The sequence below is a fragment of the Symphodus melops genome, assembly GCF_947650265.1.
Source record: "Symphodus melops genome assembly, chromosome: 12".
NCBI lineage: Eukaryota > Metazoa > Chordata > Actinopteri > Labriformes > Labridae > Symphodus > Symphodus melops.
This window is the reverse complement of record NC_136702.1, coordinates 19,868,512-19,896,257: the sequence shown is the minus strand read 5'-3', so window position 1 is coordinate 19,896,257 and position 27,746 is coordinate 19,868,512. Positions and strand designations below refer to the sequence as shown.

The following is a 27,746-nucleotide window of genomic DNA, read 5'->3' as shown; positions in this document are numbered from 1 at the left end:
TAATGAGCAGTTTTGACAAAAAAGCAATAACATCAAATAAACTGTACAGGTTTAGTTATTACAGCACACAGACCTGTGAATGCAGCCCAAAACGTGTGCACCCAAAGTTTCCGAACAGTAGCCTAAGACATTCTTACATTTGTTGTGGAGACTTTAACTCAAAACTTTTAGAATTTTTGTTCATTTCAGAAACTATCACTATGCTGGTTGTCAAGCAATCATTTAGAAGCTGTAGCTATCTGAAGCCCAAGTCACTCAAAAGTGTGTTAAAATAAAAAGAGAAGGCATATTCTAAATGATTTAAGTCAGGTTGTTAGACGTAAAGTTTGGGTTTGTTAGAGGGACATGAAGATTCAAACATTGGTCATCTTACTGCTGTCAAAATCAAAAGCATTGTGGGTAAGGGTTTAAGGGTTTAACTTTCCTGACTAAACAAATGATAGAAATTGGTTTACATCCCGCTTTTACGCTTCTAGATATGTTCTTGGTATGCTGAAATCTCGGAGTTTTTCATATTTTTCACAGACAAAACATATTTTGTCAATAACATCCTTTTATTCTTAACATGGGTAACTTTCCCTGCTTTTACCAGCGTTAGATTGAGTGGACCAATCAAAGATTATTTAATAAATTAGCCATGATATTTTTCCATTGAAGAAACTGAAGACTATATCTGTAATAATAATTAGATGAGATGTAACTTGATCCACAATGAGCAAGCCATTGGCAAAAGAATGAAGGAAAAACATCCTTTTAACAGGCATAAACCTCAAGAAGAAACTGACTCACAGCTTGACAGCCATTAGTTGCAAACCGAATGATAGGATATGACATTGTATTATCTGTACCTTGGTACGGTAACCATGGTGAGCGTGGAGGGAAAAGGGTGTACACATCTGTTTCTTCTATTTATAAATGTATGTCCACGGACTAACATGTTTACATCTTTTGTTGGGTGTTAACCGCCCTTGAATGCACATGACTGCTTCTGTAGAGGGGAAGGAGTGCGCTCATTAAATTTCCATGCCCCATGCTGTTTAAGGTTACATGGTACTTTTTGTTAAACTAACATTTACAACCCTGCTGGTAAAATGGAGTTCCTCTACCCTTTATAAGGCCAACCGTGTGGCAGAGCAGCAGTCATGAGCTCTGGACCGAAGTGAGACTGAAGTTATGAGCCGAGTTCGACAGCTGAGACTGCGCCTCAAACTGTAAAAGAACAAACATTCAAGTCCTAAACATTAAGATCCTGGAACAATAAAACATTTATAGGGACAGCGTAAGGCAGGTGTTGCATAACCACACATCTTGAATATTTAATCTTTGGGGCTGTGCACATGTGGGCAGTGAGCAGTGAACAAATAACTGGATATTGGAACAGCTCTGCCCCGTCTGTCCACATGCTCTCCTGTTTCCCATTCCAGTGGTTTCTTTGTGTCCTTACTTTTTTCTAATCCCTTCTATTCTGCATATGTCCTTCTGACCCATCACTTACCTGGGTTCTACTCAGCTGAATGCTATCTGTTCATTTCATCTTCAGTCAAAACAAATGCCATCCATGAGCTCATCCTCTCACCAGTATATCAACCCAATACTTTGTACCACTCATAGCCTGATTGTTGCTGTCACCATTTTGGTTGGTATTCTCCAGCTCTTTGATAGTCTCTTTTTAATTTGCATGGGTTTTTCTAATTTACTTACATCTGTATGTTTCTGGTCCTTTAGAAACCCAGACAGCATGCCATCCGGCCTCTTAAGCCTTGCTTTAAAAAAACCTAAGCAGCTGTCAATTTGTCTTGTTAAGTTATATACCTCATTGAAAGTGATGAAGCCTTACTCTGATATGCACTGAGAGCAAAATAATTTTTTAAAACATTTACCCCTTTGCTTTTTTACATCTCTGCCCATAACACTCTGAATAGGTCTACATGTGAAAAGACTTAATAAACTAATTCGTTACTAAGACACAAACTAATGTAACATCGGTAGTCTATAGGAGGTGTTTGTTTTCTTCACTCTTGACTTAGCATAGTAATTCACACTTGACAAAGTGGTTTCAATCCAGTGCATTCACAAAGACTTGGTGTGTAATAAGCCATGCATTCATTAAAGCAGGATTCATCATTTACATTAGACTCATAAGGTCCATAAAGTGAGCCCTCTCTTTCTCCTGAGAAACATAAGCTCCATCGTCAGTGCAGCAGACACGTTAATCAGACATTTTATTTATCTTTACTTCATGATCACAGATGAATCATAAAATGCAACCATTTAAAGTCACTCCAACAGAAAGTTAGACATTTAAAAGCAAACATTACCCTCTGTTTTTTTTTCTCAGAGAGCTTTTGGCACAAAACAAGTGTGTCGGGCAAGTGTGGGTGTGTTTAAAAGGGTGTTTTGCTGACAGGCAGGTTACAGGTCAATGAATCTATAAAGGAAAGAGAGCATTCAAAAATATCAATGAGGAAACAGGTCACACAGTACACTCTACCACACTTGAAGATCCTGAATCGATAAAATCCTAAGTTCTAGGATACACAGAGTGTGCTTCGGGCTATTGTTATGTTCAATAGAGAAGCGTGTTTGCTCACCCATTGCTTGATGTTTCACTCTGTAGTTAGACTCCACAGTTGTCTCTCATTCATTCTTGAAACCTTTCTTTAATAACCCCCTCAATTGGATGTACTAAAATGTGGTAATGCTGGGATATCTTTAAATATGGTAAAAACCAAACAAACAAACATGAATAACACAGATCTTTGAGAAAAATCATAAAGAAGGTAAGAAATTTTGGTTAAAAAATTCTGTCATCATCAAACCGGCTTATGTAAATAAAACTCTGCAACGTTCTCACTTTCAACCACGTCCACCTGTATGTCCATTGGCATTTCTTCATCAGTCTCCTTGGTGACGGTGGACAGATGCCACAAAACACATACAATACACAGTCCATCCAAATTGGCACCCAAAACCCCTGCTAAGACACGCTCCCCTACCTGAACCTACTGTATATCTTTCATCTGTGGCATCATTATCTCCTACATTTTTCCTGCTGGTTCAGTGTGCTTTGTGTTACAGAATCCTTTTTCTGTACCCCATTCAAAAGAAGACTTGCAGATACATGATGACATAAGATCAGGTTGGTTCAAACAAGCTGAGGAAAGAAAATGTAACAAATTCACATTCTACTTGCTCTAGAAGAAGAAGCCGTATGCATGACTCAGAGAATATATTTAAATATAATACATAACAATACGTATAATAACATTGTTAGAAATAGTAATTTTTGCATCCATGGAGCAATTACTTCAGTGGACAATGGTATGTTGCCTTGACAGGGTTATAAAGACAATGTTACAGATTCATTTGACATTGTACATATTGTGTATGTATGTACCATAGACTGTATAAAGAATGGACAGAAAAGAGCTCCAGCGAAGTGAAGCTAAAAGCTAGAGCTCCCCCTGCTGACTGGCTGAAATTTAAGTCATAAAACCAGCCTCCTCCATATTATCAAATCAAACATAATGCAAATTTTTAAATAAAAAAACATGTAAAATAAATGTTCCTGTCATTGTGATAAGTTCTCATCATGCTAATTTATGTTTAAGTGTTCACTTTTCTCAACGGTTTAGTTTTAATTTGTAATTTGATTAGAAAAGGAGCATCAAGCAGCTGATGATTGACAGCTCTGTTGACAAATCAGGCTCCTGTACGGTTATTTACTTGTAGAGGAGAAAGGGCAAGAGGAAATATAATGAAGACAAAAACGAAAGTCATCAAAACTTCCATAGTTTGTTATAGTGATTGTTTTCTTCAACTGGACACTCTGATGTTGTAGAAACAGCAGGATGTCAATTCTGTGGCTTCACCAGCCAGATTCCTTTAGTGCATGTCTTGGCCCTGAATGACATCAACACTATGTGTCAGCGTGCTTTGCTAGAGAATTGTAGCTTCACTTTATGAAGTAAACAGATATGTGTTGTCCACACTTATATGCAGTCTATGGTCTGTATAAACACATTAAATCTTATATACCTGGCTTCCCTAACAGAGGTTGCAGTCTTATTGAATCTGAGCCATGGTGTAAAATAGTTTCTTTTTTTTTGGACAGTCCAGTACATAATTTAATTCCTGTTGACTGTTGTCGGTAGCAGTGATTTCCCTGGTTTCCAAAAAAAGTTGTGCAGTTCTTGTAAGTGGTGGCATGGTCACCACAATGGAAATTCTTTGAAGCAGTCTTTTTTCTCAAAGTTATTGTTTTATATTTACAATCTCTTCCACCAGCCAGTATCCTGGTCCACAACTGATTTGGTTACACAGTTCAGCCCATTTAAATTCGGTAAACCAAAGAATTAATTGAACCTATGACAGGAGAGCTGCATATCAAGTGCACTCAAGAATCATTGGAGTAGAGTCTGGTATTAAGTTGATCTCGTTCCAGGTGTGAATCTCTCGTCTTTAATCCTTCCCCCTTCTCCTAAACGATCCCCTCGCTGCGTTTGCTCCTCCATACCACCAGCGCTGTCATTAGGAGTGTGACGAGGATGGGCACAACAATGAACGGTCCCAGAATTCGGTTGGGCGGGTCTCTAAGAAGCCGTCCAGACATCGAGCAGTCATGAAAGTACTGCTTGTGGACTCCAATAAAGAACTCGTCCACAAGCCTGTTGGGCCAGTAGCACCCCATCTTCTCCGCTACCAGGAACGTGCAGTTTGTCAGCTCACCGTAGAGTCTGCATGTTAGGGACACAAAAGAAAACAGTGGGAAGTTAAACTGTGAAGAAAATAGTTTACTGTTTGCCAACTCCCATTTCCCTTAGTTACAGTCATGCCTTTCAATCCATTTATCCAATGACGTGCTGCAAAGTAAGCGTGGAAAAAAGACTCTGAAAACAGTCAGATTTGAGTACAGGTTATCTGAAAGTGTCTGCTGTGAGACAATGTATGATTGCAGTGTTTCTAACGTTAGCAATACTAGCACTGCTAGCCTTGGATGTTATGTCCAAATTCCTGTTTCAAGTGTAGTTAGGCATTGCTGCGGTTGACATGCCAGTTTTAATCCGACACAGCATTTGTATCTCCATTTTCTAGACCAAACAAAGCCTCACCGTGTTGCTCCTGTGCGATACAGACCAAGTGTGTGTGTGTGTGTGTGTATGTGTGTGTGTGTGTGTGTGTGCGTAGCCTATATGTGCTGCTTCTCTATGGTGAGTCAGGCATGGCCATAATAGAGGTAATGACCCATGATTATGACTAGGCACACAGAGGACACTGCAACTGCAACTGCAAATTAAGGTCGGATACATCACAACACCTACAGTGTATAGGGTCCAAGCAGCAATTAACACATAGCGAGACCACACACACTTTCCAGTCGTGACATTTAACTAACCCAGTCCATTGTTGTCAGGCTGGACGCCTACTGTTCTCCAGTTCATACAACTTTTTTTATGATATGGTTTATTTTTGTTATTTGGTTTAATACCTCTATTCTATTTTATTTTATTTTGCCGTCTAAATGTGTTTAAGAGCGATGGTAACAACCAAATTTCCCCCTGGGATTAAGTATTTCTGATTCTGATGCAGAAGTTGCTTTTGAGTTGACAGTATAACAACAAAATAAACTATTTATGGCCCAGTGTTCAGTCTTCTTTAAACTGCATGTATTTTAGTCATAGCAATTCCTGAAGGCAAGTTTTTCGAAGTTAAATGCTCAGCTCTGTTTACCAGTTTGTCGCAGACTTTGATTACCTGCCGTTCAGTGCTGGGCCGGTGGCGTACAATGGATTTATCAGAGCTTGCCCGCTGTTGATAGAAATTAGGTTAATGAGTAGAAAGAATGGGTAAAAAAAAAGTTGAGAACCATAAAACCAAAAACTACACTGTAATGCTCTGTTGACCTGGGGGGAACTGTAGTCTGATAATTCTCGATGGGTGTCTCACTCGAAATGACTGGTTTCCCATCACATGCAATCAACAGGCCTTGTGTTATTACAAAAGCATAAATGAGTGCAGCTTTAGTATTCAAACATTATTGCCAGTGAAATTTCTGCTCTACTTCTCGTCCCTTATCTGACATGTTTGGTTAATATTTAAACAGCTTTCGATGCTGCATCACGGCAGTGGCTCTTTCTTTGGGAAAGTTTTGTAGGTGCAAACAGCTCAGAGCTGCTTGGCATGGGACCAGCACTGCAGAGCGCTTTGGTTTCTGCGGGTGGCAAGTTCACTTCGTATGGGTGTGTGCCTCCCTTCTCTGCTTTTTGTTTACGTTCTACAAATTAGTCATGGTGAGAGAAAAAAGAATTCAGGTCCCACTGTTGGTCTAATGAGCACTGAGGACACTGGTGATGCGTATGATTCATGCGGTCCAGGAAAAGAATGTGTAGAAGATTAAGATACTAGCTGACCTCATGTACCTGCAGTTAATGTCAAAGGGAACCTGACAGTGTGAAGCTTCCAGAAGACAGAGTTTTACTTTATGTTTTGAAAGTATAGTAAGCCAAGCCACCAGTTACTATATTTTACCAGTTATTATATTTGTACCAAAAAATGTTGAAAGCAAGGCTAACACTGTACTAATGGTGATAGCTTAATCAATATAAATGTCCTGTAAATTATTTTGATTTACATCCATTTCGGCTTTAAAGGCTTGCCTCTGAGCTAAGTTAAAGCTGTGAAAGAAAAGACAATTTCAAGCTTTTTCTTTTCTCCTGTTTCCTAATGGTTCCTTACTTTCTCACTTACATATACACTGCATTGTTTATTTGTTGACAGTTGTTAAAGTATTTTCACTTATTGCCAATAGCTAGCAAGCGGTTTAGAAAGGTCCAGCTTTGAGGTAAATGCATGTTGGGAGTAATCCAAGAATAATTCTGCAGTGTGCGGTCAATGGCTTGTCCTGCAAATACTGCGATAGTTCCCCAATATGAAACCTAGAATTTCATGATACAATGTCAAGCCTCTATTATGGCCAGGGAAGTTGTTTGCATTGGCTCTTTTCTCCCAGCACTAAATCCCCTGACAGCCTCGCAACTGGCCAATAAAAAGAAAGTGGCCACTTGGGGAGCGGGGCCTTAAAGAGACAGCAGCTGAAATCAATCTTTTGACAGGGCCTTAGTAAGATAAAGAGGGAGTTATTTTGAGCTGCAATTTTACTCTACAGGTGTCATAGACTCACAGCATGAAGAGTGACTATTGGATCTTTCAAAAGGTATTAGATTCAGAAAGCAGCAACACTTTACCCACTCTACACAGGAATGTTGTCAAAGTAGCAACTTGTACTGCTGCAATACCTCAAACGTTTGTTTCAGTTTTAATTTCCCTTGGCCTTTGTGATGTGCTAAAGACATCCACTGTCTCGATGTGAAAAAAACGATATGTGCGTGTTTTTTTCAGACAGCAGGAGCTTGCATGCATTATGCATAAATGGCCCTTATGAAGAAAGAAATACAGACTTGGCAAGCAGGGGCAAGACAGGGACACCTAAATGAGGCAGTCAGGAGGAGTGTGTAAAATGTGATTTCCATTTCTGTCACTCATGTTGGCTTCTGGAGCTGAGCTCCCTTCCACCACTAAGTGCCATGACCAGCAGAATTACCATAGATAGTCTGCTTTAATTGCATATTAAAAGGAGTACAACTTGAGGATTAGAAGTGTCAGAAGTTGAGACATAGAGCCGACACAGAGCCTCTTTTTTAAGTCACTCTTTCAAAGGCTTAAAATGTAACACATGGTTTAACGAGCTCAGGAAGAGAGACCCCATTTTTAAAGGTTTATTTTGGGCTTTTTGGGCCATTTTTGAGAGATCAGAAAGAGGATGGAGTCAGAGATTGGGGAGAGAGGGAGAGTAAGAAGTGGCATGCGGAAAATGAGCTACAGGTGGAATACAAAGCCGGGCCACCCGTTTTGAGGACTAGAGCCACCCACGAACCACAGGGCTACCAGCCCAAGAGAATCATTTGGAAAACTTTATTTAGGAGGCGTGCAAAAAAAGATTGACTCAAGTGGGAGAAAATATCTAACACTATTTCACCAGTGTGCTGAACAGAGGTAACCAGACACGCTCAAGAATTTTCACACTGGATGCTTATGTTTGCACAAATGAATCTTGAAATACATAATTCTTGGTCTAATCTGTTGTCAAGCACCACTGCCGAAATTGTCAATTCTGGATATTTCCATTTCAGTGTAAATCTCAAATCTGAGAAGATGAGCTCTACATAAATAACTCATCACCTTTCAGCAGACATGAGATAGCTTCATGCATGATTCACTTGTCTACACAGTGATGTAGTAGTTATCCTTGCTTCACTTTTAATATATATATACAGTATATATATATATATATATATATATATATAATAGATTCACTTATATACACATAGTAGGCATTTCTGTGTATGTGCCCAAAATAGGGAAGAAGGATCAGAAAGAAAACAGGTCGTATTTTGTTTTCCAGAGAGAGAGAGAGAGAGAGAGAGAGAGAGAGAGAGAGAGAGGGAGTATTTACTCCTTTTCTCCATGTTTAAACTGTCAGTCCGAAAAGTTACTTTAAAAGGGCTGTTTGGAAACCTAACTTTCCCATGATCACTCCATGGTTGAAAAAAAAAGAAAAGCACGTTTACATGATGGAATATATGACTGCCTAGTTACAGCGAAAAGTACCTCTTTAAAAAAAAAACAGATGGACCATAGATATTGACCTAAATATCTTACTGAAGACATGTATGCCTCAAAAATTGCATTCTGTTGAAATAACTGTAATGACCACTATGTGACTTATCTTTACTAGAAAATTGAGTATGTGCGCTCCCTGTACACAAGGATATCTCTGCGTGGCAGATGAGACCCAATTTCAAGATGATTCCCTTTTTTCTTTGCGATGTTAATTGCCTGTTAATGTGCAGAAAAGGAAATAAAGTTCAAAAAGAAAGTGCTCAGTTTCATCACTTCACCAAGCGAGTTGACAGATTAAACAACAGCAAAAACACTGGTCAAGTGTGTGCGTGACTGTGTGCCCACTCTCATCATGTGTTTTGGGATTTTAGTTTAATTTTTTTTAAGAGTGTGGGAGATGAAGTATATACGCTAGTTGTGTGAAATGGTGTGTTAAAAGAGGGTCTTTTAGCATAAAGTCAAACTTCAGAGAGGATTTCTGGCTGGTGTCTCATGGATGTAAAAATTATATTTAAGATTGAAACTAGGGATGCTCGATATTGGCTTTTCTACCGATATCCGATATTCCGATATTGTCCAACTCTTAATTTCCGATACCGATATCACCGATACCGATATCACCGATACATGCAGGCTTTATACATCAAAACTGATAGGTAACAACAACATAAAATATCTCCTGTGGAATTAACACATTATGCCTAATTTTATTGTGATGCCCCACTGGATGCATATGTGAATGAAACATGGCTTTCCAAATGTACACACTGAGAAAAATAAGAGAACAACTTAAATTATGGAAAAAAGTGCTATATTTATTTAGTGTTAGAGAGAAACCTCAACAACAAACAGCCTCAAACAACACCACAGACAATATAAAAAAAAGGAAGAGGCATATCTTCAGTCCATTAGTTGTAAACAAACATAGTCAATGAATGACTGGCCATAACTTGTCAAATAATATACTCAAACTGGGCTCAATCTCTTTTGAGAGTAACAAAATCCTCTCTCCTGATGCCTTCAGTACTCCAAAGGGCATCCTTTCGAGGGGATGGCTTCTCCTAGGTATGCATGCACCTAAAGAAAGAATAAAAAAAGACAGGGAATAAATGTATAATAGAATTCCTCCATTTCTTTAATAGAATTTCTATTATTTATTTTTCTTTGAAGCACTGACTGCCAAATGGTTATTGTATTCATTGTATGTAATGTATATTTTTAATGTGACGCACTCAGCACAGCAGATTAAATTTAGTTTGATGATTAGAGTTAATCAATTACTCACCTGCGCTGTCTCGCTTGTAGGTGCTTGAGCTGCAACTTCATTCTCTGCAAGGATTTCTTGGTACATGTCCCGCAGGTTCGAGCCTTCTTAGGTGGGCAGTCCTGGTCCTCCCGGCCTGGGTCATCTGCACTTCCACCAGCAGCCTCTCCATTGCTGCCACATTGTTTTTTCTCAGTTGACTCTTTAAGCGACAACTGTGTGGTTTTCTTCGGTTTCGGCTGTTGCTTCTTTTCATCACTTTGCTGCGCAAATGTAGCACGCAACTCCACGTGATTCTTCTTGACATGGGTTATTAAAATTGATGAGTATTAAAAGAAGACACCTTGTTTCCTCCTCGCATAAACGACGCTTTGCAGTCATTGCAAATTGCAAATTTATTATCCGTAGTTGACACTTGGAAATAGTTCCAAACCACGGACACCTCATACACCGGGTGAGCTAACTTGTTAGCCACGAGTCCAGCGTGCTGTATTTGTTGTTTAACGTCATCAAGCGCGCGCCCACAAACGTCTCGTGCTGCGTTCATGCAGACTCGGAAATTCCAATATCGGTTCCAATATCGGTTGTAAAAATCCGATACCGATATTTCCAAATATTACATTTTTAAGTCAATATCGGACATCCCTAATTGAAACTTTGTGTTTTTTTGTGTGATACCAGAAATGTTACTTGAAATCCCCCCCATCGTGTGTGATCAGATGGTAAAAGCAGGGACTATGACACAGAAGAGGCCTCAGAGATTTTTGTAACAGATGGCAGAGTCAGAGAGTTTCAGCTTCATTTACTGTTTATTTTTTCTTTTAAGAAAAAGTATAAATGACAGAATCCGGCAGAGCATGCTGTTTTTAAATAGTTTAATCTGTTGACTGAGGAGCACAGGAGCTGACTGTGTGAATAAATAAATAAAATCTGTATCATGAATTAATTAAACCAACACAGAGCAAGCTTAAGTGACAGAAATGACTCAGACTGTTCCTTTTTTTCCACTGAAGGACACCCACAGAGCCAGGTGGTGTGAGAGGTGGACAGATGGAGTTACTTGTTACTTTAGACACAGATACGAATCTTTCACTGGACATGCTTCTTTTTGTACAAATCCAGATGCAGTTTAAGACATTGGATATACAGTTTCATTTTATAACTTTAGCAAATTATGAAAACAATAGTTGTAGATGTTCTTGTCCTGCTGCTTCTCTTTAATACTGTCTCTTGCTCCTCGGTCAAATTAGACCTAGACCGCCCATGTTACAGGAGTTTCTCACAGAGACTATACTGTTAGTCTACTTTACAGTGCACAAACAGCTGTTAAAACACAGCTGAGAGGGGATCAGCTGATGTCATCACTACAAACGGACGTTGCGCTACATGACAGGATGTCTCATGTCCCTTAAAACATTTGTCCTTGCTCCCTTCTTCTTCTGCTTCGTTTCATGCATCTCAACGTGCATCTCTGGTGGGAGGGACTAAGTCGCAAGTGGATATGGCAAGTCAGGGATGCCTGGATGCAATTAAGGGAACTAAGACATAGCCTCACTGTAGGGCTCCACTGCTTCAGGCGAGGACACGAGGGATCGCGCTGGAGCACTCAACTTGCTGCTTGAAGTGAGTATACAACTGAAAAGTGGGCCCGTTTCGATTTTCTCCAGGACCACTCCAGACACATTTAGTTTCCCCTCTTCTAGGTAGGTTACGCAATAGGTGACGTATGAATGCACCTAATTGGATAAAGGCGCTGCTAGTTCGGGCAGTCCCTCGACTCATTTGCTTGTCCAGCGAGTGCACTGGAGACCTCTCAAAATTGCTGCAACAATCTCAAAATGCACTGCGTGACTGCCTCTCCTGCTCTCCATAAGAAATGAATAGAAAGCGTTGAGACGCTATCGGCCGTCAGGGAGCTGTACGGTCAGTCTCATTAAAGCATAAGCAAAAAGGAGAGCAGCAATGTAGCTGACTGAAACCCTTCACATTGTTGAAAAATTGTTCTTAAAATGGACTAATATCATGTGCCGTCACCTTCCTTCCTCTGCTGCCTTCAATAAGTCAAATTATTCTGTTAGTCCAAAACAACCAGTTGTCATTTAGGAACCCGCTTCATTGATATTCTGTTAAATATTGACCTTCTGACAACCTCTGAGTCACACTATATGAGCAGTTTATATCTAGCAGTGTTAAACCTCTCTGTGAGATCAGCATCTGAGTGGCAAACATCTGTGGGGTCGTGCTGTGCTGTTAGGCCGTTAACCCAGCGTGAAAAAAATGCAGCCCTCTCATTGAATAATACCTAAAATAAGCCCTACCAATGTAGCACCCTGGGTTTTTTTTTTTTTTACAACTGCTGTTTTCGGTTTAAAACAGCCACTTAGTCACTGTAAGAGTAATATCATGCATCTGAAAGAGACGTGTGTCATCTTAATCTCGTAAAGTCTTTTTATTATAAATATAGAAGGGGGGACAGTTACGAGTACTATGTAAACAAAAATACAAAGATTTAAGAAAATGGCATCCGCTTTTTGAAAAATGATAGGCTACTGACTGTTGCCAGGCCAGCTAGTGTTTATAAAACAATAAATGGCTAAACATCAAGGGGGAACCTCCGATGTTCAAATAATCCTGCAGTTTGTTGTGTCCACTTGAGGCTGCCTGCGGAAGAACCTGGAGTCACGTGAATTTTAAAAGAGACCCTTTCATTTACAACCTGGTTCAAAGAACGACATTGTTCTGATTAGCTTATATTTCTATGGACACACATTGTAAAGAAGTGAGTTCTTTTATATCTTTTATATCATCCGTTTTAATTTTATGATTCACACATACTCACTACGCCACCACTCATCTCGATCATTGTGTTCACAAAGCGAGTGCTGCAGTCCATCTGTGGAGCGTGCCACCGGCGCCATGTCGCCCTGCTCTGTTTTAAACACGCTTCAGGTCTATTTTCAACGGAGTTTGCTGCAGACACCCATCAAGCTAGACAGACAAAATGTCTGACAAGAAGTCAGACAAGGAAAAGCACAGCATCTGGTCAATTTCAAAATAAAACACAAAATACAGACACAATGGCCACCAGGCCAGTGTTTAAGGAGACTTTTCTCACTTAACAATGTAACATGAAAACTGGTACCAAAGGAACGACAAATCATCCTCAGAAAGAGAACGAGTCATATTGTCTGCATGCTTTCTCTTTATTCCGATGTGATCTTGTCGTTCTCCTGTGAGGTGTGTACAGCTGATAATGGGTGCGCTTTGCTGCACTGACGTTCCAGAAACAGATCCAGTGTGAATGGGCATGGAGGAAAACTGTCTCGCTGTGCACCTTCAAGCTGAATCTCTAGAATCACCACTGCCTCTGAGCTCCTGTGAAAAAGACATTCTCTGAAGATGTATACCTTTAATGGGAATGGATGGACTATAATAGTTGACTTGAAACCTGCAGAGATATTTCTATCAAAAATGAAATTGTATTGTCATGCATGTAAACCTGTCCTTGTGTCACTGTGGATTTTTACTCTATGCTGATTAGGTTGGATCACATTAATGCTGCATCTTATTGACCTATTTTAGGCTTCGTTATTTAAAGGCCTACACTGTTGGGAAAGCGTTTGTCACAGCAGCTTGGGGAGATGACGTCAGAGCTGAGCGAGAGAGATTCCTGTCTTTATAAAGCAAAGAAATCCCCCAAAACAAAAAAACAAACAGACAAAAAAGAATAAAACAGGCTGATAGTCACTACAGAGCACATCAGACAATATGCTCTTTTTTATTTATTTCCCAAACCTCCCACATCGTTTTCCCTCAGGGGGAGATTGCACATCTGAAAATGTTCACACGTTTTTGGCTTTTTCCTTTCTAAGAGAAAAAATGTGGAAGATGTTTTTTTTTTTCCCAACTGAGCCACATTTTTTTGTTGTTGCCCCCCAAAGTACACACAAAAACACTTTTTCATCCTCTGTTCATATTGGTTTTCCCTTTTCTTCTCTCTTGGCGTTTCTGTTTTAAATCAGAAACCCAGCATTGTGAACAGATGGAGCTTAGACAGTGTGCAAATGTTTTTTTTTTTTGTTTTGACATGCACATGCTTGTGTGAATAATGGCATGGTATGGGTTTGTGTTAGAGCCTTATGTAAACCAGAGAACAAATTTGCATCTGTGATAGTGTGTATACAGCTCTATACTGTATGTGTGTAATGTAAATGTTTGTTCTGTCTGTACTGAAACCTCCCAGCTGGAACGAGACACAAACCAACTCAGAAGCTGCAGTCTGATGTTTCAAATCATTAAGCAACACATTCATGAAGGCTGAGCTTTCCTGAAAGCACCGGGACTGAAGACACAGAAATGGTCTTTAAATTAATAAGGAGACTTTCCCAGTGAAAAGGCTCAAACTATTTATAATTAAACTTTGCATCTTTAAAGTGGAAATAAGTTGTCAAAAAAGGATCATACGATATATCTTTTTGACATTTGGCTAAATGAAAGAACACTGTCCTTCTAATGTTGCCATGCTTTTAAATGGATCCACAGGTGGTAGTTAAATGTATAATATGCAAAAATGCTTTTTTTTCACAATAAAAACACTTTTATTAGTACAGCAATAAGAGGCTGAAATAACGTAAGTTTTAAATGTCATATTTTCACTATCGGAGTGTTTACTGTTGTCATTCATTATCTGTATTTCTGAAAGGTTCTTTTCCTTATGTCATTTAAAGGGATACTTCATCCATTTACATGAAGCTGTATATCATTAGAAACATGGTAGTAGTGTTGAATGGTCGTGAATCCAGCCCTCATTTTGCCCTGAGACGAGAACAAAATGTGTTTTTCTTTGCTTGAAAGTTTTCTTCATGTGATGCAAAAAGCGTCATATTGCATCACATGAAGAAAACTTGAAGATATAACATTTTGTTTTGTTTATGCTTAAATCGAGGTAGCAGAGTTTGGTCTGTAGCGACTTGGGTTGGGAGGGTCGCTGGTTAAGTTCACGCTGACTAAACCTGGAGGTTGGTCCACCAGGAGAAGCACCAATCCACTTTCTGAGCACTGCCAAGGTGCCCTTGAGAAAAGACACCAAACCCATACCTGCTCAGCAGCACTCGCTGTGGGCAGTCTCTGCATTAGGGCATGTTTATAGGATCCTGTTTGTGCAAGTTTTCAGGATGTAGGATGACAAAAGAGGGTAACTTTTTAAGTTACTTTATATGTTTTATGTTCTGAATTTTTGAAAACATTTTGCTCTGATTTGTTCTTTAAGCACAGAGAAGAGTTTTCTTTTCTTTTTGTGAAAAAAAAAAAAAAAAAAAACTGAAAATATTTTAAAGAACACTTTATCAGGACAGCCACCTGATCTAGATAAAATATTTTTATGTTGATATAACATTTATGAAGTCTTTTTTAATTTTGTTTCTGGTTTGGAAAACATAGAACTCAAGTCAAGTAAAAAGGTCCACTTCTTAGTGTATATTTCTGTAGTGTTCATTTCTGAGTAAAACCAGTGTATAGAGAAGAACATGTTGTTGCTGCTTGTTGGTGCTTTTAAGCATCTTTTTTTCTGCATTTTGAACAGTTATAGTTGGAATAATTCATCAATATTTCTTCTTTTCTCCATTAATCATATTTGACACCATAGCTCTCATAAGGTTAAGTAGGACACAATTGTGAACCTTGGGTGTCTTAAAGTTATGTCAGAGGGATTGCTAATACAACTGCCAGAGATTAAAGGGGAAGGGGAAAAAGGAACCAAAAAGCTACAAGCCCCTTCTCCTAAATACTGTTCAGATAAAAAAAAAACTAAACTACTGCTGCTGAGCAGCTAACTAGAAATTAGACTTTTAAGGCGACTCAGAAAACGTGTTGCAGCTAAGACACAATGGCCACCAGGCCCGTGTTTAAGGAGAAACAAAGAAGGAAAGAATACCCAGCACTAACTAACATCACTGCAGCAGCTGGAAATGGTGAACAAATTATAGTAAAAATGTTCAAGTGGTGCTTAAACAGATTCTCACTCTCCCTAAAGACACAAGACAACACAGAGAGAACCTCTCACTATCTCTGATGGTGAGATAATGAGTCAGCACAGAATGCTACAACCCAAAGATATATATACACCACACCTGGTCCCAATTAGAGCCAATTAGTCACGCTGATTCTAATACTGCAGTGAAACGATTCCCTCCCCACACTCAGTGAGTGACCACTGTGATCTCCTTCATTGTATTGTACGCTAAAAATAACCTATGTTCAATAAATGAAAGGTAGTATAGTGCACTATGGAGGGGAAAAAAAAATCCTTGGGGAAAAAAACTCAAACCAATTTCCTGCTTGAGCTGAAACTTGGCAGAATCAATGAGTCGTCAAAGTGAATGTTTGCAGTCGTGATGTAAAGGTTGAGAAGAAGGAGATGGATCAATTAGATAAGGGAAACACTTCCCGTTTTGCAAGGGCTGCAGCATATTTACTCAGTTTTAAACCAAACCCTGGTAAATCAACAAAAGCTGAGCCTAAAGGTGAAGGAAGAGTACAAATAATTGTCCATGCTGTCTCCACTACTGCAACATAGGAAGAAAGGAAAGGAGATGGTTTGTTCCCCTCAAGCAGAAGAAGCATGGCGATTTGATAATTGAACTAAATAATAAAAATATTAATATAATAAATATTCTCCCTTCCACCAATCATTTCCAATTAGGCAATTACAAAAACTGAATGGGGAAATAGTCTGCATTGTATATTGTATTTCCGTACAGGGTAACAGCGCGTCTTTGAGTATACTACACGCACTACAAAGTTTTTTATGATTGGACTGAAACTTGCTTGATTAGCTGTTTCTCATTCTTCCATGAGTCAGTGTTGGTTTCCAGCTGTGCCAAATATGACTTTTTCAGAAAAACAAACATCTTCACCAATGCTCAATATGACTTTAATTCATAACAACTGCAGCTGCATGCTATCCTGCAATGCTAAAATATATCCAATCATTAGTATTGTAAACACAACAGCAATCCCTTTGGAATCACCAACTAATCAACCATTTAATGACCGCGGGCCACAGAAAGTGAACTTCAATCAGCTTTCCAAACAACCGAGCTCACTCGACTATTTTTGTCTGGGTTTGAATGTGACCCGATGTGAGGTCACTAACAAAAGTGGTTTTAAATGATTACAGACTACTTGCAGACACGCACGAATGAGCAACCAAAAATATCCTCTCCAACAATCACATCGAGGATAAACCCCTTATAAAACCAAGAAGCAGCGTTATTTTTCAATTGTGGGCCTATGAAAAAATAGCTTGTTGGATTCATTGGGTAAAGTATTCTGCTGTGTTGTGATCCTGCATTATGTAAGCCCTGCTAAACTTCTTTTTCAAAGATTACCAGCTCCATTTTTTTCTCTGACTAGAAGTGTGAAATCCTTGTTAGCCTTATCCTGCTTAACTTGACATGGTCTGGGAGCTAGAGTCACCTTGGTAGACATAAGCATGAAAACTTGACAGCTCTAAGAACTGACTGAGCCGGGCTTGATTGTTGGAGCCATGATCGATTAAAAGAACACGGCCAGGATCAAAGGGGCTTTGAAACGTGTCAAAAGTGAAGTCGAAGTAAAAATGCATCTTGGTTTCTGATTCCTCTACCGATTGACTTTATAAAGGACATGTTCTGTGTTCTACAGCTACAATAATACCCAAGGGATTCACCCTTCATGACACCCCCTCCTGCCAGTCCACATCAGAACAAAGCTGTTTTTCCTTAACAGAAAGAAATTCTCCAGAACACAAAGACAAATGCAGACTTTGAACTGCCACCCATGTTAGCTTTAATGTCCTTCGGTCTCAAAGAAAGGCAGTAGTTGTACCTCGTCTCGGGCTTACTGAACGAGCTGGTTAACAAGCAAATACTTTAGGCTCTGTCCTAATGCTGCAGGCTTCAGTTATCAGCCAAGTTTGGTGTTATCGTGCCTTGATGCTTTTTCTTGCACAGCCGTCAACCAAACACACCACACCAATCCACACATAAACGGAGAAGACAAATGATCTTGAACGGCCACATGCTTAATAATTTTACCCATCAATTTAAAGCGATGCAGTTGTTCTTTCTGGTTTTGAAATGCAGTTGGCACTGAGTAGCTTAATTACATGACCAAAAGCGTTATCTTCTCTTTTTTATTCTCTCACAGTTTAGTTTGTTTGGGTATATTTCTGTACATGCTAGTCAACTCTTTCTCTTTGATGGTCTAAAAACCGCATACTAACATAGTATACATGCTAAAAATGTCACACTGTGTATGCACCATGTCCTGTATTCATAGTCGTACGCAAGTAATGGCAGGATGTAAACTTGATTATCCGAAAGTTTTAAGTTCATTAAAAAGCAAAATGGTCATTCTAACTTGCCAAACAGTGCATTATGCTGTCAGACTAACCATTGTTAAAGTACGTCAATTAGCAACAATACAGTTGAAATTGACTGCACTGTAAAATGTTTAGAATCTTGTCAGATAATGTTAAAATTCCCCAATTAGCTGTATTTGATATTAACCAAAGTATGCTTAATGCTAGCTCATCCTCAGCTCAGACTGGATACATGACCCGTATTTAAGTTTGTTGTTAATGACATACTAACAGTCACATTAGTAGACGGTATAGTTTGAGTATGTTGTAGAAACTATAGTATGTGCTTTCAGACTCAGTCTCTGTTTCTTCACTATCACAACCAGTCAGTCCTCATATAGAGTCTGCTTCTGCTCAAGAGTTGTGCTTGTTAAAAAGAAGTGACTCCTTGGTGCTGTCCCCCAGCTTTAACCCCCCCCCCCCCCCCCCCCCCTGTGGTTTTGATGATTTTATCATGATTTTATCATCAAAACCTGCTTATTGTGTAAAGGTGGCTGAGTTTACTTTAGCTCAGATTTGGTTGGATTTCAGAACAAACTTTTATTGAAAAAAAAAAAAAATAGTATACAGATTCCATTTTGCAGTGGTCTGCTGGGGAGGAGGGAGCACAGAGAGAGACAGGAAGAGATTGAACAGACTGGTCAGGAGGGCCGGCTCGGTCCTGGACTTTTCCCTCTCGACTCTGTTGAGGAGGTGCAGGATGTTAGTGAAGCCGACATCCATCGTGGACGACTCCTCTCACCCCCTGAATGTTGGGTCTCTGAGCAGCTCCTTCAGCAGCAGACTGAGACACCCACCCTGCAAGACTGAGCGCTGTCTGCAGGTCCTTTATTCCATCTGCAGTCAGACTGTTTAACAGCATTATCGCCACGTGACTCTGTTGTTTAAAAATCGTCAAAATCCTAAATGCTACACACTCTGTGTTTTTAATATCTGATCTGTCTTTCCACGAGTAAAAGTGTTTATGCTTTGTACTGTATTATATAAGTCTATTGTATTTTTTCTCCCGTTATTTAATGTAAACTTATTCATAGCTGTTTCTTTTTATTTATTTAACTTTGTTGTTATTGATGCTGTTTATATGTCCTTTTTTCCTGTTTTTGGAGCTGCTGTAAATTTCCGCCATTGGGGGATCAATAAGGTTTATCTTTTATCCTTCCATTATTTTGCAAGGCAGCAGCTACAGGCAATAGGAGGGAGATAAATGTCAGCACATCCTTCTGAGATAATCACGTGTAAAGAAAAACAAAACATACACAAAAGCAGTGCTTCTGTGTTTTCATTATTCTTTACAAGTACTGGTACGTGATCATTTAAAAAGGCCTTTTAATTCTCAAGTTAACAGCAAATGACTCTGTTAAACTTGCAGGAACATTTTGACTTGATGTTTAATCCGACCTGACTATCATCATGAGGTGTAAATGCACCTTTCATTCAAGTAATCTGCCTGCAGACTTAAAGATAGATGGGTGTACAGTAGAGAACTTGCGCTCTGGACGACACAACACCCATGTTCAAGAGCACCAAGGGGACGCTCTACCAGCACAAGTTACTATTTAAATGAGGGATCAGATGTCCGATGCTTATTCGGCATCTTCCAGGGCTGCATTTTCTACATTGGCTTCAATTTTCAACACTTGAGTAGCTGCTTGGGTCAGCCTTACCATTTTAGTTAAACAACACATTAGACCAGGGGTGTCAAACTCCAGTCCTGGAGGGCCGGCTTCCTCAGACCATTAGATGTCTCCCTGCTTGGACGCAGCTGAATCCAATGAGTGACTCGTTATCAGGCTTCTGCGGGGCTTGATGACAACACATTGGTTTAAAGCAGGTGTGTTAGAGCAGGGAGACGTCTAAAAGTCTGAGGAAGCCGGCCCTCGAGGACTGGAGTTTGACGCCTGTGCATTAGACTGTCGACTAGCACAATGTCATTGAGTGATTGCGACATCTCTCCTTCCTCATCATAAGTGTGTTGCTTTGTTTCTGTTGAAAAGTGTCAGATGAGTGATAAAAACTTCAGACCCAGAGTGCTTTCATTTCCAAAGCAACATGGGGTAAATTATTCAAAATTGAACCAAGATAATGACATGTTACTATTCTTGTCAAGAGCTCCACTTCTGCATTTCCATCTGCATTAGCAGACTTTTCTATCTTCTAGCTATCTTACCTCACTGCTTGCTGAACAATATAATGAAATGGAACAGCAGTGTCTTCAAATTATCAAGCAACCAAAGCCACCATCAAATTCATGCATGTGCACGTTTATTAGCCATTAGTCATTTAGGCCCCATTCACCTCCTCTTTTCAATGACAGTTGAAAGAATATTGAAATCGATGTGTATTGCCCACTCTCGTTCCTTCTACAGTTCTGCATTGTGAATGTGACTGTTTTTATGTGTTACAGACGTCACTGAAATTTTCTTTTTTTTACCTTTTTCCAATGATTGCTGATCATGTTTTTTTTCCCTGATATCTGTGAAGGTAAAAACGCTGCAGAGGTTTTCTGAAAGCTTTTCAGAGGCAGACAGGTCGCTGCCCTTTATGTTGCTGTCACCTCCAGAGCAGCAGAGTTGCTGGAAGTAATTATCCTGACAGCACGTCTTCTTTACACATTAAATGGTAAACATTGTCTGCATGAATTGGCATTGGTTGTATGTTTATATTGAAGCTTAAAACTTTGAGTCACGCATATTGCATGCACATTGTTTGTTCTGGTAAGCAGCAGAGTACTTTCACTGTAGCTGGCCTGAGATCACTAAATGCATTTGTTGTGGTGTTGCTGTGAGATACAGACGAATTGTGCAGCATTTTATGAACATTTAAATAATTAAATAATGCACTTTAGTGACTTAAAGTATAAAATTCAAACTCATTAGCAATGGAATGTAATATTTCTTTCACAAGACCCAAGGACACTTTAGAAAAGTGAATCCCATGCCATGACTTATTTGCATTGGTCACAGACCTTTTGTGTAATTTTCTGTTAATTGTGGTGAAATACAATGGATACTGAAGATGCAACAAAGGAAATACAAACAGTTTTTTGTTTTCCGCTGTGGCATCTTATTATAGCTTTCCATTGAAGGGAAGGAGACTACGCCCAACCTTTGAAAAATCTCTTATATTGATCTTGTTTTGTTATTTTCCTGCTTTAATCTCTTCTCTGTTAGGTTTGAGACAAAATACTGCATTGTTTACAGATAAAATTGCTGCCCAAAAACAAAATGTAGCAACGCAACTGCAGAATTCTTTCATGATTCAGAAAACAACGTCTCTATAATTGAATTTGTCAGGGTCCTAGAATAAAAACACTTCAATCTCAAGCAATAAGAGGAAATGCTTTAAACTCACAACAATGAGTCTTTTTGTGGATGGAAACAAACAATACATATCACAGAAGATGAAGCGTTCTGAAAAAATCACTACAGATGATAAAATATGCGATGAGAGTCTAAGAATATCGAAGAAATGTCTTTTCAAATGATGTCACTTGGTGTTATTTCTATTCATGGCAATGTGGAAAACTATATGAAACCTGATTGTAGAGTATAATGTTCTTTACAGTTTTAAGTGAAGAAATACAAGGCTTCTTGCAGCTGACCCTGCAGTGGGGTGCACTGTCTCAAAGTACATTCAAACAACACTTTTAAAAGCTGAGGAGCAGTTTACTTACTAATTCATACAGCAGATGCACATCTTATTAAAAATGGAGCTATAAAACCTCATGGTACTTTTTCTAAATATAGAGCAATGATATCCTCAACCAGCTTTTCAGAGCCTAATTGGTTTAAAGGCTGTTTAGCTTGCTGTGTGAGACCATCATGATATACAGTTATTGTAATACAAAAACCTAATTGCTGTTCTGAATGTCCTCGCTGAGTGTTTCTAATATCCCTGAAGCTAAAGAGGCTATTATGCTTCAGTGTATGTATGGCTCCACCTCTCTAAATTATTTTTTCTGGCAATCATCTTAAGAGGTAATACCATTTTACTCATCGAGATATTTGCCAAGATCTTCAGGCTAAGCATGAAAATAATGCTTTTATCACAGACTATCTGTATTGTACTGCAGAGTAGATACACATCGACAATGTCTTATTATCATTACAGGTGGGCAATGAGGCTGTTCAACCACCAGCAAACACGTTGTGCTTTACTCTGAAATGGTCAGCTCCTTCCAACATGTAAACCTCTTACAGATGAATTATTTTGGTATTGGTAATGTTTCTGTTTGTTGGCGAGGGATCTATTATCCCGGAAAATTTTTTATTTTCTTTGACTCTAAATGTTATTGGATACAAATCTAACACTCTTGACAAAAGTGACTCTTGCTGAACTATACCTGTGTGCATGTAAGAAACAATAACAACATTTCCACCTTCTCTTATATCACTTCCAAATCGGGTAATTTGATAAGTTATGAATCTGTTTGTTGCATTTATTTTTGAATATGTGATAGTAAAATCATGACTTTTTTATAGTATAAAGATGTTTTGACAAATAAATATGGTCAAAACAATATATTAAATAATTACAGATGAAAGAGACTTTAACGAATCAGAGTGGGATTTTCTGGCACAAGTTCATCAACGAACAAGGTGCATTAAGAATGAAAAGCTTGAAGAGGTCAAAAAGATCCAGCCACACTTGTGAAGAATTTACGTTTGTCGAAGTTATTAATAAAGCTGAGCTTCATACTTGGAGCGATTTGACCTCTCCAAGGCTTTAACATATCCAAATATTTAAACATTCATGTCACATGTTTACCAAGACAAGCTAAATTAATTTAAGAATCATTAAGAGTATAGTCAAGTTGGATAAAATTAAAGATGTAACCTGGGTGTATAGGACAGTGTCATCTGTATACATAACAATTTCTATGTTGTACACATAGATCACACATAGAGCCTTGTGGAACCCATTATAGTTCAGGCTCCTGCAAGATAATGGCCTCAGCCAAACACAAAGATTGTTGTCTGCCAAGTAAGATTTTATTCACTTCAGAGTATTATTAGATAATTCACATTTATGTTACTAAGTGCAAAGTTCTGAGTGAATGACCATTAAAGGCATTAAGTAGTTCAGGAAACTGGGCACCATTACCCAAATGAACCTCGTGGCTCGTTTTGTTCAAAACCAACTGTTGACATATTTGGCTAAAGCCCCAAGCTCTCTGAAAGGGTTTCAAGAGCATCGGCTGGTTACTCTCATTAGAGCAGAGGCAGTACCTCTCATGAGAACACCCCGCTCTGAAGAAAAACTTGCTTAATTGGAGCAACGGAAACATTGGCCAAGACTGCTCTAAATGCAGCATTAAATGAAACCCAAATACTAATTGGGATTTTATTGCTTTAATACACAACAGTTTAATGGATAATTGTTGATTCACTATCAAACAGGGACCAGTATTGATATATTTAGTTAATTAAACATAATGACAGCAATAACTGGCAGTCGAACAGAGTAATTGTGGAAATCGGCGGCATCAGACAACTTTAACGGTAAATGCTAGGATAATATTTAAACATGAACAAAAGATAGCATTCAGTTTTGTTCTCTGTGTCTGTGTATCCCTTTCCACTCACCGTCTTTCTATGTTCACTCTCACCCAGTATCTAATCAGCTATTGGAGGTTGACCAAAATATCGGATTGATTGTACAGACAGGTCAGAAAATATATTGCTGTTTTTCTGACTGAATACATCTCTTTTATGGTCTCAACTTTTAGGTTGTATACTCACACGGATCAAAACAGCAAAATCTCTACAATACAGCTTTGGAAAAAAAAGATACCTCTGCAAAAAAAAAAAAAAAATAATTCTGGTTCTACAAGTTAAACGTTTGTTTTAGAGCAAGCTTCCAGACAACATATTCTCATTTAGGCATATATTTGCAGAAAACGACAAACTGCCATGAAATCACAGAGTTGTAGTATTTGAATGCTAATGTTTCACTTCTACCATGATTTGATAGAACAGCTTTCACGTTGCTTTGCTGCCACTTTTTACTCAAAATGTCGAGCAACTCAGTTTTGCGCGATAGTTTGCCAAGAGATAACTTCATCAGCACCTCTCATTAAGCAGATTGAGGTGTGCCTGTGTTTAAATTGGCCAAACAAATTGTGATATTTTTTTTACCCAATTTCTGAGTCACAAGATTTTTTAGACTGGGCCGTTATTCAGTTCAATCACGCAAAGTTAGCTGTGTGGTGTATAAGGATCAATGACAGATGATTTCTGGCACATTTGATATTCATTTCAATAAATGCATTCACTCTGCACAGTGAGAGCACAACCAAGTTCTGATTCCTCCTCTTCAGGGCTTTCTTTCCTGATTGCAAATTTGCACACTGTCAGGCAACATTTGAAAGCACTATGACAACAGGAGCCTGTTTATGTGTCTTCCTCCTCCTATCACTATGAACAACGGCAACATTGGTAGGAAATAGCTGCGGACCTCCAGCTGCTAGGAAATACTTTTTGCAATCAAGGTTGCTGGTTGAGCTCTTTTTCAGGTGTGAAAGAGAGAGAGAGGGTTATTAACTGTTTGGAGACAAGACATGTACGAGACAACTAAATTACACAGAGATCTAACTTTCACCCAACTCACTCGACTGTGTCCTCCCAGCTGCACCAGTGTATCTGGTCCAGCTCCTGCATGTCCAGTTTGAATTTTGCCAGACAGAACTCCTCGATGGCATATTCATAGTGGGGTCCGCAGCTCAGTACTGACACACACTGAGACACTGCTGAAAGAAGGGAGAGGAAAGAGAAGTGTAGATTAGCAACACATTTATTTCTGTTTGTATAACATGTATGAATGAGCTTGGTGTGTGTGTTGCTATCTATGGTCTAGTCAAAGGCTATGATGGGGTGAAAGAACAGGAAAGCACCTGCATTTTAAAGCCACTTTGACCTTAAATGTTGCTGCCTCTTATTGTAAAAAGACGTTTCACCACTTGGTAGAGGTGGTCATCTCTCAACCGGAGGTTTGAGGTTTTGATCCCCAGCTCCTGCAGCCACATGTGTATGAACGAATAAGCAATTAATGAACACTTTTTATTGCAGCCCCATAGGAGTTTTTGAATGTGCAAGTGTGACCTTCAGTAGGAAGGTAAAAGCGCTTTAGACAGAAAAGAAAAATTGAGCTATACAAGCTCAAGTCCATTTACAATTTATCAAATCAATCTCTTCATTTTTTACCGTGGTGGAAAAAATGTAGATATTGAAGGTTAAAAAAGATCTAAATAAATGGTTGACATCCCTACAAGAGATCTGAGTCATGCCGTGAGCAGAGTGGATGAAAAGGATTATCTGCAGAGCTCTGATATCAAGGCTGCGTGTTTTTAAGACCAGACGCCGAGGGAGAGGTTGTTTATTTTAGAGCAGATTCAATTTCTTGTCAAGAATTTCTGTCTGACTTTGTGCTGTTCAAATTAAATGTTATAACAGGTTGTTTTTGTTTGACTTCAAACACTTAATATGGAGCTGGGTGGAAGTTCAAGCAAGAAGGCTGGTATTCCTTCACATATTCATTCAACCTTAAAACATTGCCCCTACTCCCCTCTATCGCCTGCTCCGGTAATCAGCTGACTATGGGCGTATGTCATTTCAGTAATTATCCAGTCTTGAACTCTCTCAATCAATCACCCTGCTGCTGCTGAATGCTAAATGCTCTCATCCACAGTCTTTCTACTGTTTCAGTGCAACCGCTGCAACCTTCCTCCGACCCAGTCCCCATCCTGCTCAGGAGAGTCCAGGTTCAGGCTCTGCAACCCACTCCTCATCACAGCACCTATTCCTCTCCACCACCACCAGTACCCTACCCTCTGAGTACATTACGATGGAGTCTACTCCACCCAAAGACTTTGCACGTCATTCTAAATGGTTGCACATTTCATTGTTAATAAATAATTGTTCATTCTCAATTAAGTCTCTCCTGGTTGAAATGGCATTATCTGATCTTTGGCGTCTTTCACCAGGATGACATCCTCAGTTTTCTGATCTTCAACCGGACAGCTCTGCATATTGTACCAATGAAACCATTCCACATGAGTTGGTAAACTGAACTTGGCTAATTTTAGATCCGTTGCTTGCATGTTGGCTGTCAGAAAGCCGGAGGAGCACAAGGCAATAGTTACACAACAGCAACAGTCCCTGCACTGTATAATCAAGGCATCAATGTGTAGAAAAACACTGGAGAGTGACTAAAGGTTGTATTCACTGATGTGGCTATGAGCTCACCAGGTTAATGCTTATTTTACTTGAAATCCATTATGACAAAATTAACCATTTGTTAGTATTTGCCTTGTCACAAACAGGTTATTTATAGAGATTTTACCATAATTAGAGATGGTACGGTCATTAGAGTCTGATATCAGGGAGAGAGAGAGAGAGAGTGGGGAATGACATGTTGGAAAGAAGCCACAGGGTGGGATTCACACCTGGGCTGACGAGGACTAGCCACATGGGGCACAAGCATCAACCAATAGGCTACCGGCGTCAACCTTTCTTTGGAAGATGAATTTCTTGTTTCATCATTCATTTAATGCTCTGTGAGCTGTTGAATTGCCCCCCGAAGACAATTAAGTTTTTTTAATTGAATTGAATTGATTAAATCCGAGATTCAAATCATTTTGGAAAATTAAGGTATTGTGCATTTTTTACGTTGAACAAGGGTAGATAAAGTCTTTCAACTGGAAGTTTCCTTATTGAGTGCAGTGTTATTAGACAGTGTTTTACAGTCTTAATATTTACTCTATACCTCTCCAGTAGTCTTATCGGATTGTTTTTAATAAATATGGGCTGCCAGAGCAAGACACGGGAGGACAGAAGCGTCAGAGCCAGAGGCTTTCCATGAGGTTTTCTCCAAACCCAAACATAACAGTTCCGTTCGTTTATAGCAGTAGATATTTGTGGACTCTGATAGTGTAAAGACTGCACAGTTATGTTACTGAAGTTAGATGGAATAAAATAGTATCTTATCTTTCCTCCTGTGACTTTATAAAAAGTTATAATGACGTATTCCAAACCATCAGTGATGGATTGTTCTTTTACCCCTTCGCATGACTCATTTTGTCTTACGGCTTAAACATTTTTCTTCTCGTCAAATCAATACCAGACCGGAGGAAAGGTCATAATTTTCCCTTTTTTTCCCTTTTTATCGACCAGCAGCTAAAACTAAAAAGAATGCAGCGCAGACACCTTTTAATCTGACATTAACTCTGGGACCATGTGCTGTCTGAGATGTGTCCCTAAACCTTATCCTCAATGAACCCCATCTTTAAGAAATGTTGTGATTCACGATGGTAAATTATGAAGGCAAACACGACTAAGATAAGGAAAACTCTGAACACTCAAAGCTCTTTTAGACTAAGTTACACATTCACACACTGAAGGCAGA

General features: G+C 39.1%; 1 protein-coding gene across 2 annotated transcripts in view; it reads right to left on the bottom strand.

The window, feature by feature from the left end:
• Positions 1 to 2,205: 2,205 nt before the first annotated feature.
• ramp1 (receptor activity modifying protein 1) overlaps positions 2,206 to 27,746 on the bottom strand; it is a 57,647-nt gene continuing 32,106 nt past the window's right edge. Inside the window, exons 2-3 of one of the 2 annotated variants that reach the window (XM_079358203.1) lie at positions 24,954 to 25,089; positions 2,206 to 4,736 (exon numbers count right to left, since the gene is read on the bottom strand). In XM_079358203.1, the coding sequence (XP_079214329.1) occupies positions 4,481 to 4,736; positions 24,954 to 25,089 (392 nt within the window). In that variant the 3' untranslated portion in view covers positions 2,206 to 4,480. Of the gene's footprint in view, positions 4,737 to 24,953; positions 25,093 to 27,746 lie in introns of both variants that reach the window. The other variant, XM_079358202.1, reaches the window with a different exon arrangement.